Source organism: Dermacentor variabilis, chromosome 2, assembly GCF_050947875.1.
Source record: "Dermacentor variabilis isolate Ectoservices chromosome 2, ASM5094787v1, whole genome shotgun sequence".
NCBI classification, from domain to species: domain Eukaryota; kingdom Metazoa; phylum Arthropoda; class Arachnida; order Ixodida; family Ixodidae; genus Dermacentor; species Dermacentor variabilis.
This window is the reverse complement of record NC_134569.1, coordinates 58,204,010-58,220,460: the sequence shown is the minus strand read 5'-3', so window position 1 is coordinate 58,220,460 and position 16,451 is coordinate 58,204,010. Positions and strand designations below refer to the sequence as shown.

At 48.1% G+C, this 16,451-nt stretch overlaps 1 protein-coding gene across 1 annotated transcript; it reads left to right on the top strand.

Moving 5' to 3' along the window:
* Positions 1–11,920: 11,920 nt before the first annotated feature.
* Positions 11,921–14,158, top strand: LOC142570321 (neprilysin-21-like). The gene has a single exon (XM_075678712.1). The coding sequence runs from the start codon at positions 11,921–11,923 to the stop codon at positions 14,156–14,158; it is 2,238 nt and encodes a 745-aa protein (XP_075534827.1).
* The last annotated feature ends 2,293 nt before the right edge of the window (positions 14,159–16,451 follow it).

Sequence of the window (16,451 nt, the reverse complement as noted above, 5' to 3'; positions counted from 1 at the left end):
AGGTGCGAGGGTGAGCCGACGATCATGGCTCGATCTCGCGCGCGCAAGGGAGGAAAGCGGAGAGAAAGCGCGCCGTCTTCCGTCGAGCGCAGAGAAACGGGGGGGGGGGGGGAGGGGGGGCAACTTCGCACGGCACAACCGCGCCGCGCTCTTTATCTTCAAAACAATCTGCTTTGGGGGAAGAGTCTACTTGGGCCGGCGGCTCGTAGCTTTGCGTGTGCTGTGTTCTCGCCGCTCAGTTTGCGTTTAAGCGCAAACTGAGCCAGCACGAGAGCATAGACAGCACGAAGGTCAATTCGCTCGCTGCTGCTGCTGCCGCTCTTCGTCACGCCATCGTTTTGACAGGGAATGTCCACAGTCATCGAGTGTAATGCGTTCATGTTTGATTGTGCGCGCTGAAACCATGCTTGTTAATTTAGTTATTACGCGAGTGTTTACAAGTTGATGCGGCCAGTAAAGCTGCTATACTCACTTCTCATGGCTGTCTACTAATTTGCTATCGCAATAGATGCTTCGTCTTTCAGGCGAAACTGCGACTATATTTTTCTCCTTTTTTTTTCCTTCGCTTGCCTCCGCAATATCTGTGTCCCTGCTTAACCCAGAACTGATTTCTCTTTCTCTCTGGAACCTTGTCCGAAGCACTGTTGTGTGCACAAGGCCACAAAAGCCATATCGCGCTTTTTGAAGGTGATCAAACTGCACGACCGCTTATGAGTGACTGTCAGTGAACTTATTTTGTGTGTGGGTTGGTTAACACAGGCTGAGTATTTTTTTTCTTATCTTTCTTTCCCCCATTCTTTCCTCCCTAAGCGAAGGCTAGCCAACCGGGCGCGATCTAAGTTAACTTCCCCACTTTTCCGTTATGACTTATCTCGCTTTCTACCTATCTATCTATCTATCTATCTATCTATCTATCTATCTATCTATCTATCTATCTATCTATCTATCTATCTGTATCCTATGCGCTGGCCTCACATTCCTTACCGTCCTCAAGTAAAACGGTTTCGGTAGCACGACCTTTGTGAACGCCTGAACGCGCAGCCGCCATTCGAAGGATTTGCTCGCGTGCGTTGCGCACGTAACGCCAAGGGGGCTGGAAGAATCACCACTGAAGTGTAAGGACAGCCTCGTCCTGTTTAGGTGTAAGAGGATCACGCTCAAGATGCGGGCCGCCCGCGTGCGGAGGCGAAATAAATACAATGCACATAGAGAGAGAGAGAGGGGGGGGGGGGAGGCATCCGCTTCTTCATGTGGGTTGCGTTGATTGATGAGCCTTAGTTTCCAGAAATTCCCGTGCATGGCCCACGCTGGCGCAGATATGCGCTCGCAAACAGTTACAAGAGAAGATGTTTACGAAGCCTGCAGCGAACATTTCCTTCCAGTAAGAGCGCTTACTCGGGTATAATGCGAGCAAACGAGACGTGTCGGCGATGGATCACAGCGCTTTCGCGCGACTCCGGCCAAAGGAGAGAGAAATACGCAGCTTCGAAGCTGCGGGTGGCTGCACCGCTGGAATAACGCCCATTAGCTTTTTTTTATTAATGCCATATGGGCGTGTTCAATCAAGTTATATGTACGACGTAGAATGGAGAATGATGAGCAAGGCAGGGGGAAAAATTTAGGTAATTGGAACCCGCTCGTTGGTCTTCGCCACTTATTCCGTCTGGCCAATTATAAGTAGCCCGCTATAAACAAAATAGGAGTGGCACGAGCAGAGCTTGGTCATTACAAAATAATAATAATAATAATAATAATAATAATAATAATAATAATAATAATAATAATAATAATAATAAAGGGCGACCACGTGAAAAGCCCTTTCGGCACAAATCAATTAAATTTATTCACGCCGAAACCAAGAGGCAGTAATATACGTATTTGATACGACGCATTTGTTTACTTCATCGACATCTTTCTGCCTTTCTGGGAAAACTACTCCGAATTAAAATAGTAACTTCATCACGCTTCAGTCCGTAACTCCGTTCATTAGGGCGGCATGAAGAAGAAAGGCTAATTCGGTCGAATTCTGATGAGACATTGTCATTCCGTTCAAGGTGAATAATTTTGCTTGCATAATACCCGCTTCCCTGTGCGCCAGTTGAACGCACTTCTTTCACTGACACATTTTACATAGTTACTTGGAGTCTAAACAAGTGTGAATATTCTGTAATCCTGCGAATTATCCAGTGAATAGTCCACCGTAGTGCGAACGCCTGCTAATTAACACACATGTCCGGCGAGACATATAGTGTACTCGTATAAGTGTAGCGGGTGCTTCGGATAAATGCCGTTCGTTCGATTCTCCGCCTTACGGTACAGGCTAAATTCACTAACAACGTATCCCATATGCCAACATGACCAAGTCAACAGAGGAAAATTATCAAGTTTAAATAATTGTGGTCAGGACTTGGGGGAAGGGGACGTTTCCAACTGCGAGAACAGCTGTCGCTCAAGGCACCTGATCCCCCCATACCGCGGCCGATCCATCAGCACTCCTCGTTCCCAGTACCCTTCCGTTTTATTTTACTGTGACAACAGTCAAGTGGTCGAAAATGGGTTTGCCTCGTCCGTCCATCCGTCCATTCCGTTACGCAGACGACGACATCCAACGACAATTTTTGTCACCGTCAGGCCACCTCGTCATCGTCAGTTTCACAATTGCCGCAGGGCGGACAAAATGACATATTAATTCACAACTGCCGCCACAACTTGCTTAGTAACTCAGGGGACCAATTGCAATGCATGCTCACTGACCTGGAGAGGCAAAGCAGAAGAGTGGGTCTAAAGATTAATCTGCAGAAAACTAAAGTAATGTTTAACAGTCTCGGAAGAGAACAGCAATTTACAATAGGTAGCGAGGCACTGGAAGTGGTAAGGGAATACATCTACTTAGGGCAGGTAGTGACGGCAGATCCGGATCATGAGACGGAAATAATCAGAAGAATAAGAATGGGCTGGGGTGCGTTTGGCAGGCATTCTCAGATCATTAACAGCAGGTTGTCATTATCCCTCAAGAGAAAGTGTATAATAGCTGTGTCTTACCAGTACTCATCTACGGGGCAGAAACCTGGAGGCTTACGAAAAGGGTTCTACTCAAATTGAGGACGACGCAACGAGCTATGGAAAGAAGAATGATGGGTGTAACATTAAGGGGTAAGAAAAGAGCAGATTGGGTGAGGGAACAAACGCGAGTTAATGACATCTTAGTTGAAATCAAGAAAAAGAAAGGGGGGGGGGGGGGGGGCATGGGCAGGACATGTAATGAGGAGGGAAGATAACCGATGGTCATTAAGGGTTACGGACTGGATTCCAAGGGAAGGAAAGCGTAGCAGGGGGTGGCGGAAAGTTAGGTGCGCGGATGAGATTAAGAAGTTTGCAGGGACGACATGGCCACAATCAGTACATGACCGGGGTTGTTGGAGAAGTATGGGAGAGGCCTTTGCCCTGCAGTGGGCGTAACCAGGCTGATGATGATGATGATGATGATGATGATGATGATGATGATGCCACCACAACAATTTGAACCTGTGTCACTGCAGCGCTATGCATTTAGAAGCCGGAGCGCTAGCCACAAAGCTATCGCGCAGCCTCGAAGCCCTGCACTCCACACAGACTCTGAGAGCGGAGCTGCCTGTTCATATATTTCGGAGGCCAGAACAGCCATTTCTGCAACGGACGAGTATGACATTGTGTGCGCCGCATAGTTGTTCTTGACAACATGACGGTGAGTTGCCGTACAATTTTTTGTAGTCATGCTCGTGAATATAGCATCGGTGACACAGAGTAGGCATACATGACGATGTTGATGGTCACATGACACATACCCACAATAGAGCACGCGCAACGACTCCTCAAATCGTTGGTGGAAAGCACCAGTGGCGCCAGTGCTGACAACGATGTCGCAAAAACAACGCCACATAGCTGTTTACGCAGTAGCTCACAGGGATTCGCATCCGTCAATTGCCCAATATTGCAGCACTGCAAATGAACGAGGCAAAAAAAAGTAACTTTCCCTCAAATCTGGCAGGTGGCACTGCGTCATTTCGCTTGTCACATCAGTTGCAGAAGTAGTTTTGGCCTCAGAGTTGATCCACCTCCTTCTGAAACCTTCAAAACGACTCGTCAATCCGGTCGTGTCTAGGGCACGCCGCGACCTAAGAGCAGACTCAGACACGTCAGTGGACAGGTGCAAAGCTAAAAGACCCCAGTGTTTATTCCTGCCTTACTTATATATCGGCAGCTCCTGATAAGGAACATGCATGTGCTGCGTTGCTGCGGTTGCGCAGAACCGTGTGCGCACAAGTCAGAGTGACACTACAAAGCCTGAGAAGCAGGAGGCCGTTGCCAGAACTACATACTAGCTAGTCAACCGGGGGCCTAAGTGCCGTTGTACACAAACACTGAATTTAAAAAATCGAGCAACCGACATTTATACTTAAATGTCCTCTCAGATACCACGCTGCTCACATGCCGAGCATAATAGGTGCTTGGACGTTATGCTACCAAATGATAAAGACAGGTACTAGATAATATGGATTTGTTCACAAGTTTTCGAAACTTATTACCCTGACAACAACGCAGCATCTCCATAATAACATACAAATGAAACGAAAATAAACAGGCTGCAACAAGATTATCTGGATGAAATAAATTCAAACAATAAAAAATATGGAACCGCTCTGAACAAATCAATTTTTTTAATATTGAAAGCCCTTGCCAAGCAGCGGCGAAAGAAAAGGTTCCATAAAGTTATAGATTTCAATTAAATATGTCTAGTGTAATTGGAGATCGGAAATCTGAGAGTCCGTCTCTCTTCGTCCACAGCATGCATTATAGTGCCATAGGGAAAGGTAGTTGCGTACACCACAAAGGAGATAAAGTCACAACTTATTTATCCAATTCACACTTCTTTTCTGTGACGTTACAAAATTTATAATTAACATTTAAATATTGAATATCCTAATGTTCTTAATTCTTACTTTAAATTAATACATCTTTATACTACCGCATCCCTCTTTCAAACCAACTACACAGTAACCGCTGCCTTCTCGTCCAGTTCCCTGTGGTGGATGAGCGCAATTGATTCAGGAAAAAGTAGGCAAACAAAAATAATATGGTGTTCACAGTGGGCTAATGCTGCTGTCGCAGTAAATAAGTTCAGAGCCAAAGCAATCGCTGAATTCTGCTTTTCTTTTCTTTTTCAAAGTGCGACTATTGCTGACACCCATTGTCATCGAAGGTCACGTGCGACCAGGCGCGTCGTGAAGCGAAGAAGAAGAATTCTTGCTCCGCCCGTACGCGATCGCCAGGGCTGCTTCGAGGAATTCCTGCTCCCCCGGCTACTGACCATCATGACAGAGGACACACCATCTGCTCTGCAGGTGTCCAGTTCAAGTACGCAGCCTGAATATCATTTCGTTGCCAGCACGCCGCTGAACTCCTGGTCGGTGAACGGGTCCGAATCTGCGGGCGACCAATCTCAAACAGCTCAAAGCTTGACACCCGCTGCAGTAGCCCAGCTAACGGTACCAGTGGTCGAGGACGATACATCCGACCACGAGGCAGTTCAGCAAAGTCAAGGCCATGGAACTGCTCCATGCGCTCTAGAACCAACGGTGTCCACCGGCTTTCGTTCCAACGCTGCAAACGAGGGCGCCATCGACACTGCAGCGACGATCCCGTTCCCAAAGGTAGTCGCAACGTCCCAACCCAAGAAGACGCTGCGTCTCAGCTACAAGGACCAGCTGAGGCTAGCAGCCAAAGAAACTAGAAATCGATCGGGAACGAAAAGCGCTGCATTTGACAAAGCGAAGGCGGCCTTGAAACGCAGGAGGCGGAAAAGTAAAAGCGTTCTTTCCCACGAGAAACGACCGGACATGTCCACGTGGACCGGACACGAACCCTCGTACGCAAGTGACTCACCGCACCTTAGCCCACTAGGAATGAATGCCCAAAAAACTGCCGTTGAATCGCTGAATCTGACAGATTTAGCCGCATCGCACCGAAGTTGGTTTCACGGGCATCCCGAGGCCGGTGATCTCCTCGACGCAGAGCAACAGACCACGTCGCATTTCGATGGCGTAGTCCATGCTGGGGCCACACCGACATCGAGCGCTCAGGAGCTTTTCCTTTATCCGCTGGCTTTGCTCCTCTTCATCACTCTTTTGGTGGTGCTGGCCATGATTTTTGCCGTTAAGTCTACACCCAACACTGCAAGGAAGTTAGATCGAAAAAGTCTCATCTGCGCATCCGAAGACTGCTACCAAGACGCCGAATATCTAAGCGGGCTTCTTTCTTGGGACATCGACGACCCCTGCGACAGTTTCCAACCATTTGTCTGTCGCCGCTGGTCAAGCCTACTTAAGGACTCGCCACTAACAGAATCAATATCGTCAGACGACGTCTACGTTTCCAGCATTGAGCGGTGGGCTCAAGCGATCTACCACAAGCGACCTCGGCATTTCAGAATCCCGGCGCCGCTCAGGAACCTGATAGACAAGTGCCTCAACACCGAACAGATCGAAAATAACGGCTGGGGTCTCCTCCTCGAGTTCATGTTCGACACGTCCCTCGAAGGCTTCCCTTTGACGCCTCCTGTTCGTGGAAAATTGAACATCTGGACAACAGCAGCCTCGCTACTTCGTAAGACTGGAACTGCAGCACTCCTTAGCGCAAGCATCGCGAGTCATCCGTTTGTTGAATCCCGAGACGTTCCTGTAGTGGCACCTCCTGAAACATTGAGTGCCAGCGGTGTTGACATCGAAGAAGCCATACGGATGTACACGGCAGCTGTCTTGTCCGCGGTTAGAGGCTTGAATAAGGACTTCGTTCCACCAGCGCATACGATGAAAACAGTAGAGTTTGCCAGAGCTCTCGAAATCATAAACGAATCGAAGCGCCCAGATACATACGCGGTGGTCGTCTTTGTCGAACCACGGGCAGAGCTAGTGGAATTTTTGAGCGAAATGGTTAGCAGTGTTCCTTCCATATCGTTCATGAAGAACCAGGCTAACATTTGGATTCAGGCGCCGTATGTAGTAACGCAGATATTGGAGCTCGTACGGAACGCCGAGTCATACGTTGTCCTCAACTACCTCTGTTTACGGCTCATGATCCGAATGGCCCCTTTCATTCCTCCGTCTAAGGCACTCGTCAATTTTTATAGCACGTTGACTTATGGCAAGGTGAGGACCGACGTCTCACGTTGGCACATATGCCTTCGCGCCGTGGAGAAAGCGGCATTCCCACTTTTTTACACGTCATTGCTCTCCATACTCGGCCTCTATCAAGACTCGGTCCTTCTACGCTTTGCAAGCCTCGTCAAAGACATCACCACGGAGTTTTTGAACAGCGTTGAAAGTTCCTCCTTTTTCGACAAATACGCGAGGGCCATAATTAAGAGGATCGTTTCAGACATCAATTTCCAAGTCCTGGGACCTGCGTGGCTGAAGGATGGCGTTATGTCGATGAAGTACCTCAGCCCCGTGTCGAACGCAACGGCCTTCGAAACTTACATTGAACTTCACGAGCGGACGTTTGTGGAAACCCTGGCACTCGGTTCTTCCGGGCGCTGGACTCGCTCGGCGTTCAGCACGACCTGCTGGTACGAGCGCAATCCCAGCACCATCTACGTGCCGGCGCTTGCGTTCAACATTACGCTGCCTCTGAACGACAAACCCCAACCCCTGCACCTGTGTCGAGCAGCGGTGCGAGTGATAAGCTGCATCTTCGATGCTCTCCTGGCCGAAACAAATTCGACCTCATTAGAACGTTGGTTAACCAAGGGAACTGCAGCTAAGTTGCAGAACGTCGTCATTTGCTACGGTCTCGATAAGTTGGACTCGCCCCTGAGGTTCCTTCGTGACGCACTTACGACTGAGTTTGCCTTTCGTCACTTCGAAAAGAGCGTCAAAAGCACGCCGGATTCCCTACATCTGCGTCTTATACAAGGCAAGATTCTGACCAGTGCCCAGTTATTCTTTGTCTATTTGATGCTTCAACGCTGTGAAAAGAAAGGTGGTCTCGACACCCTGACACTGGGCTCGGCGCACGACCTCAATGTCGTGCTTTCCAGAGATGCGAACTTCGCTATGGCCTTCAACTGCTCCCAGGGATCACCGATGAATCCAGAGAAGCAGTGTTCGTAATAGAGTGGACGAAGATAAACTGTGATGAGAAGTCTTCCGTTTAAGTTATTGACATTCTAACTACGACGGAGATTATGTGTTAGTGTCTCGCATTTATTGTCTCGCTGCACTCTCGCTAATTTTCATGATGTACTACGGAACTTGTAGAACGAACAAGAGTTAATTATAGCGTATTTATGCTATCGCCCAAATTATACACAAGTGTATAGATACCAAACCAAAAGATTACCGAGCATTTGTTGAGTCAAGAGAACTAGGACGTCTCCTTCCCTTTCTGCTTTTTTTTTCTGCAGTCAATAGCGAAGTGGTTGTCTAAAAGCGTGTTCGAATGCAAAGTGCCTCGCTATTGCGGCAGGCTGAGTGTGCGATATCAGAGCTTGAACGCTGAAGACCGCGCCGAGTTTCGCCCTTGAGCAGACGTCACGACATTTAGCGGGTGGTAGCCAGCGCGCTTTCCAGCCTTTGAGTTTTGTTTCACGCGCTCAGACAGCCGCCAATATCTAATTGCCGATCTGAAAGTTGACGTGACAGATATAAACAGTTCGCTTCAATTCTCTATCAACAATGAGGCGCCTAGAAAAGAAAGAAGGTTACGCAATTTCACTGTGCTACGATGTCCTCGGTCGTCCTCTGACACCCGCCACTACTGACACTATGACTTGGAAGAAGCCCATGTTTCAATATCACTTAGTCATGGTTCGAACAGCCGGTACGGCACACTACTCATAATAAAACATTTACTTCTGTCAGTGTACAGCATGATATTAAGTATACCAGAGCTGACATCAGAATGATTGAAAGGGGTGAAATAACGTCGCCCATGAAAATGCGTCCAGTTGACGCGGCAGTGCAAAAACGGAGAAAGGAAGGGCCGCCGCAGTCGAATAAAACACTGATCAGCCTCTTGGCCTTAATCTGGGAAGCGCAGTTTTGGAATTTCATTTAGCCCTGACAACACGTCTAAACAGCAAAACACGAGGACCGCAACTCGCAGTAGTTGTTTGGCCCATTAAAGTAATTTACAGTCAAAAGCAAGAAGGCCGACCCGCACAGGCCAGCTGAAGAACAGATTATCAGCAAACGCTAGTAAAAATGAAGTGTACGCCAATTTCGGCATGATATACCATTGCTATAAAGCGCTCATTTTGCGTTATTTTGCTGATACCTGAAACCCGCTTAACCATGTCAAGGACTATCTATATACGCAAATGCGGAATCGGGCACTTCTGACACCTAATAGCGTCGCATAATAATTGAAGAGAATGAACATATTCTCGCGCTGTTCACGTTCCCGCAAAATGTGATTTTTTTGTGATAATAATAATAATATTTGGGGTTTTACGTGCCAAAACCACTTTCTGATTATGAGGCACGCCGTAGTGGAGGACTCCGGAAATTTAGACCATCTGGGGTTCTTTAACGTGCACCTAAATCTAAGTACACGGGTGTTTTCGCATTTCGCCCCCATCGAAATGCGGCCGCCGTGGCCGGGATTCGATCCCGCGACCTCGTGCTCAGCAGCCCAACACCATAGCCACTGAGCAACCACGGCGGGTGTGATTTTTTTTTTTTTTTTGTTCGACTACTGTACACTTCACCACACTGATTAAGGGTACATTCGACTGGTTCCTACAGCGTTCCATCTCGGTTTGCAACGATGCGGAGCCCTCTCGAGGTAGGAGTTACAGAGAGCCCGCCCCACCCGAACGACCAGCTGCAGCCATCGTAGGAGCCCCGTGATGGAAGCATTCTGTCAGATCTTGGTCATGCTCGAAGGTGCGAGCGCCTCCAGGTGCTCTGATCTGGAGCGCGGCACTCTACGTGGACCAGGCGAGTGTGCCAGAAGGTTAGACCCACTATTGCGTGATGACATGATGCCGCATTCCTTGGGCACGGTTGGTCGGCATTTAGGTTACGCCCACGCCTCGAATTGCTGAAATTAAAGCAAGATAAAAAAAAACCATGAGCCATTCCACTCTGTGAAAGTGGTTGACCAGCGAAGCTGTTTAGCACACGACACGGAGGCGACACATAATTTTGAACAAAGGTACGAACTCATTTATTGTCTTAATGGGTGGTCATCGTGACGAAAGAAACGCATACTCATTTATTGTCTTGGTCGGTGGTCGTTATTTCGCTCGCAACTGCAATCACATTCTTTGATAATGTCAAATCGATGCGTGTACGCCGCTGGGTGGTCGGTTGGGCGGGATCGGTGGGGCATCGCATGGGATATCTCTGCAGCACGGATCGCGTAAACGGTTCTCTTTTCGGTACCGACACTTCCACATTTAAATCACCGACAACGACAACAGGAGTGGTGTCACCGCAACTAATCCACGCAAAGTTAGTAGCCATGGGCCTTACGGGACTACGACTCCTTGCATTTTTTGCTTGCTTACGGGGTTATGAGCCATTGCTGATGCGGCTATGAGCCATTGATGATGACAGTTTTAGACATGCAGTTCTGTATGTTGTATGCGCGATTAGAAAGAATTTAAGCACTGTTCGCTTCATTTTTCTGAGTGTTTGTAGCCTCTGCCTTACGGGGCTATGAGCTATTACATTTTTTGCTTGCTTACGGGAGCATGAATGCTTACGGAGGGTATGAGCCACTGATGATGATAGATTTTGTTCACAGAGAACAAAAATGCACGGAACCCTAGCCGTATACCGCTTCCTTGTAAAATGATCTTTAACTTGAACATAATGTGCCTAAAATTATTTCATTTTGGGACTTGTCATTCGATCGCTGTAACTAATTTAAGACTACGCTTCCAATGGAATGAATTTCTCGTTGTATCTTGGTCAAATTACTTGGTCTTTTCGAACTGCGTAGTTTCATCGTTACTGGCCAGCTTCCTGAAATAAAGAGACAAACGAGCGTGGCTGTGCTGCAGTTTCTAAGCCGATCGTAATCACCGGCTTTCATTAGCCTTTTATTATGCTCAATTCGCAACACGTACTTACACCTCAATGCCATTTAAATTTTAACGTTATACGTGGTTACGTTCTCTGACATATATTCGTTAACGCCACCTTGTGTAAATAGGAAACTCGTATTGTTAAGGAAGAAGAAGTGAGCATTGTGTCCGAGGCTCGGCGTCCGAAAAGAAGGCGCTATGAAAACAGTATAAACCGCAGTCATGCACAGGTCGGGGGCCTTCCCTTGGAATCGACTTGGAGAAGCCAAGCAAATTAGAAGCACAAAGCTAAGTTCGTCGCTGGAGTCTTTCCATTCCACAGAGTCCAAACCACCGGTCAAGCCAACTGCAACTCAGCACGTCCACGCACTAAACGACGAGATCGTGGAGCCTGGGCTTTCGAAGCAAGCTCAATGCCTATCGTCCTTCACAAACCAGGGCTCTCGCGTGACATCCACTGGAATCCTCCCCGGCGCGCCCAGAGTCCTTTACTCAGCGAAGAAATCTAGCCGCTCAACTTATGACGGCACCACGTCTGCTTCCTCCGTCATCCATGATGAAGCACGGAAGCATTCTCTGGGGTCCGATGACCTCCTTGCTGGGAGGTTGTTCACCTTCAGTCATAGCGATGTGCCAAGAAAGGCAGAGACAAAGCCCACGAAGAAAGCGCGGCCGAATCAACAGGATACAGTACAGATCTCCGAAGTTGGTTATCTTGGAGAGATTCGCGCTGGCACTGCTGTTATCTATGACGAAATATCTAACATTGCGGCGCAATTACTAAGTTCGCACGAGCAAGAAACGACGACGACAGAAAACTTCAGGTCCTGTGAAGAAGTTCCAGCCCGGATGGCCAAGAACATGAGCTTTCGTAGTCGACCACACGTCGAAGCAGCAGCTGTACCACCCAACGCGAGAACTACGCGACTGGCACGGCGATCCTCGTCGGTGACTAGCGAGAGAAACGGTCTGTCTGCATCTGCTACTGGTAGCATTGCAGACATAAACCTCAGGGTCATCGACGGCGAAGGTGAATCTCGCTTCAAAGAATACCTTGTGGCATTGATTCTGCTTGCCTGTTTTGCAGCGCTCCTGCTTGTTGTTTTGTACGTTTTGGCACCGACCCGCGCAAACATCAAAGCCGACGCGCAGGGCTCTTTGGCCTGCATCTCTGACAACTGTCTGAAAGATGCAGAATACCTCGGCCAACTGCTATCCTGGAAGGATGCCCCACCCTGCGACAACTTCTACATGTTCGTGTGCCGCGGATGGAAGAGTCAGTACCCCGATGCGCCTCTTTCGCCTTTTGTCTCTCTAGATGACGACCACGCCGCAAGTCTGGAAGAAAATGTGTACGCCATGTTGGAGAACAAGTCGGAAAACTCAAAAAGCCTTGCATGGCTCAGAGATCTCATGGATAAGTGCATGGACGAGAGGCAAATCGAAGGCGACGGTTGGGACTCATTGCTAGAATTAATGTCCGACGCGTCGGTTGGACCGTTTCCCATCACGCCACCCGTTCGAAGAAGCCTGTCCGTCTGGAAGTCTGCAGGCCGTCTTCTGCGGACAACAGGAACATCCGCTTTGCTCGGTGTGGGTGTCGCCGTCGCTCCTTCAGGCGCACCAAAGAGTATTCTAGCAATTTATCCTCCTGAAGCTTCTAGATATCGTACCTTAGGTACCGACATAGTTGTGAAGCTTTACACAAGCGCTATATTCTCCGCGGTCAAGGCCCTGAAGAAACGATTCGTTCCAGTTGAGAACTTGTTAGACATCGCGAGATTTGTCGCTGACCTTGAGAAAGAAATCGGTCACAGAGCAGTAGGTGTGGGATTTCGTATCGCCACTGCAAACTCCTCCTCGCCCATCGCCCAGTTTCTGTCCGGTGTCTTTTACGATCATTGGCCTGAATACTTCGACAAACGGACCTCGGATGTATTGATATTATCGCCGAATCTTGTAAGGCGGATCATCCAGCTTGTAGAAAGCGCCGAGAGACACACGGTGATAAACTTCATCTCGCTGCAAGTGATGATACAGGTATCGCCGTTCATTCCCCACACAGAGTTGGCACAGTTCGGCACTTTCATCACCGGCAGGTCTATGATGCCGTCACCCCGCTGGAGGATTTGTCTTCGGGCTGTGGAAAAAGCACTAGCTCCCCTCATGTACGCGTCGTATTTCACGTACCGGAACCTGCACGCGTCAGCGTCAAAATTTGCCCATTTCGTTGGCGAAGCGGCACAGGAATTTCTGCGCGGCGTGGAGAATTCGTCGTACTTCACCATGTTTTCCAAGGCAGCTTTCCGGGATGTCTTGACGAACACGCAGTTCAGAGTGCTCGGACCACCGTGGATTAGTGACGGCGCCGCCATGGAATCCTACATGGAAACCCTACCGACCATCCGTCCAGCGCACACAGCTCTGCAGTCGTACACAGGTGTTCATGAAGCCACCTTTCTCTACTCTCTGTCCCGAGGCTTCTCGCAGCAGTGGACGCGGTCTATGTTCGCGACCGACTGCTGGCACGGGCTGAACCCTCGAACTTTGTACGTTCCGCTGCTGACATTCAACGTGACTCTCTGGTCCCACCCTAGCACCCAGTTTCTTCAGGTCTCCAGGGCAGGATTTCGTGTGCAAAAGTGCATTCTGGACATGCTTCTGGGAGATGCCGCGTTAACCAACGACCAACAGTTATGGTGGCTGGACGAAGCGACTAGGCACAAGCTCGAGAGTGTCGAATCTTGTCTACAGAGAAGCGTGCGGCGAAGTAATGTGCAGGATCTTCTGGCCATTCTCAAGCGCAGCCTCTCAGTTCTTCTCGCGTACGAACACTTTCACAGAAGCGTGAAGGAGTCCGGAAAGACACTGAAGCTCTACCTGCCAAACGGTGAAGTGCTGACCGAAACGCAACTCTTCTTTATCTTTTTGGTGATGCAGTCCTGTGGAAAACGACGCCCTGCAGGCGGTTCTTCTAGCTTGGAACTTGAGTGGAACGCCGCGCTTGCAAACTACCCCGGAATGTCAGCGGCTTTTCGCTGCGCCCGCGGTTCCCCTATGAACCCGATGAGGCAGTGTGGAACATAACTGGTCCCTGGCCTTTATGATTACAAACGCGCTACCGATATAGAACTGAATATTTTTCCCCAGCAAATACACCTGACAGGGTCGATTAATAGCAATACGATAAATTAGGATGGCGCGTTGACACCATCCTTCGTTTAATGCTCCGCTCACGTGTTCTTCACACAAAATCGCAATATTTCGTAGTGTGTTTGTACTGAGTGACTGCGTTGCTGCTTCTCTTCCCATGTATCTCTATAAGATCTCACTTTCTGTGATTACGGAGTGCGCCTGTCCCTGAAATTTTCATCTGTAATCAACATTGGCATTTCAACGAAATGCGTATCAGTATTTCTTTCAGCAGATAGAAAGGAAGACTGCCGTCCTCTTTACCACATCTAGTGACATTTGTAGAACCGACTGCCAAATTTCTCTTCTGAGAAATTTCAGCATTTGTACCTTTAGAGCCACGTACCTGCATTACAAGCAACTTAGGACAAAGATTCGCGCGAATTTAGAAGGCGCGGACGCGGTCTATACGAACGGAACCCGCTGTTTCTTGCTGCCAGTTCTGTGTCATAGCAATCTGTTTTTTCTTGGTCGAATCAAAATATCAAAATTAATATCAAAATTGCGTTACACATAAGAGCAAATATATCTCAGATAAAACAGTAAAACTGTGTTAACCTGAGTATGAACTGTCTTGCGTAAGTAAACCTTATTTTACGTGATAGAGTAGGAGGTACAGAACAAAATATCACGAATGCATATACAAATCAATATCCCGCGGGCAAGAAAGATCAATGTACCAACTTTGCAATCGATTAAATTAGACAGACAATAAGAACATTGTTTGCGAGCGTAACCGTCACACTAATTAAAAGTCAATAAGAGGAAAGCTGCAGCTTGGCACACCGATGCGACAAACAAGGAAAAGTGCTGGACGCGTATCCCGCATAAACATTATGAGGGCACAGTCCTAATACACGCAGAAACAAAGACAAGAGCAAGTTATCGTCGGCATATTTTCTCAGCCATTGCAGAAATGTGGGAGACATAAAAGAGCACGAAGACCGTACGAAGGTAAACATCACGCGCGCTATACCCAAAAGCAAAAATAAATGCCTATCGACAAGCACCACCCACGCATACGGAGCCTCTTTGCTGCGGCGGCACTTTGAATAGCGCGTCGCGAACTTATCGGATGAGCATGCCTCAGGAAGGGCAATAAAGCGCAATCAAGGAGTGGAGGTCACGTTCTGAAACTGAAGCCGGCAGACGCCATATTACTCTGGGCATCAAAGCTGCAGTGTCCACAACCTTCTGTAGTACTCTGGTGCACGTCTTTTAAGCTTTTGCAAATCAGGCCTGGACACCGCACTTATTGGACAACAGTTTGCGAGTTTAATTGAAATGTTTATTAAATGATAACGTGCCCGTTCCGATTGTGTACCGATTCGGACTATGCAAGATTTCTGCTTTCAAGATGGCTCGTTGCAGCCGGATTCGCCCAACGCAACTCTCACCATCACTGCGGTGGCAAAAACGAAAAGTGATGGCTGTAACGGTTAGCGTTCCGCGTCAATAGCACACTTTTATCGGCTTGCGCTTCTTAAACTTCGACTCCAACATATCATTTCTTTGTGTTAGCAAAGTACATGGAGCGATAAGCACATGCTGGTGTTTTACAGAAATGGAAGTTAAAAGCTTGAAAATGGGCTTGGTGTGTCCGTCTGTCCTTCAGCCTTCCCGTTAGCGCAACAAAAGACAGCACACGCTGGAAGTTATGAGGAAGAAAAGCGCTTGTCTTCTTGGCCAATAGTGGGTATGTGTCACTGCTAGGAAAGAAGACAAGACAACTTCTCTTACGTTGTGTGTTGTATTTTGCTACGCGATTTGAACACATAAGCAATGCAAGACCAAGTAGTCCAACATTTAATCCTTCTAAGATTCGCTACGAGTCAACGGGCTATACTGAAGAGCCACAATGTAATTGTTAAGCCAAGGAATTGCCGATCCCTGACACTCCAAGAAAATCCTATCAGAAAAAGAAAAGTGCGAGCCCATCGACTACTCACTCGCACACTATTCTACCATTTTTGTATTTCCTTTTGTTTATGCTTTTAATTGGCGTTTCTCGTCTTCAACTAAGAATTCTCTTAAGCTACCTCCTGCCGCACGCCACTATCCCTTAATGGGTACGCGCCGTGAAAGATGAACATCATCAGCAGCAGCAGCATGTATGGTGAGATCCGCTTCGATTTCAAATGCTTTATTTTCATTGGCTGCTTAAACTTTCATAATAAGCTGCTCGACA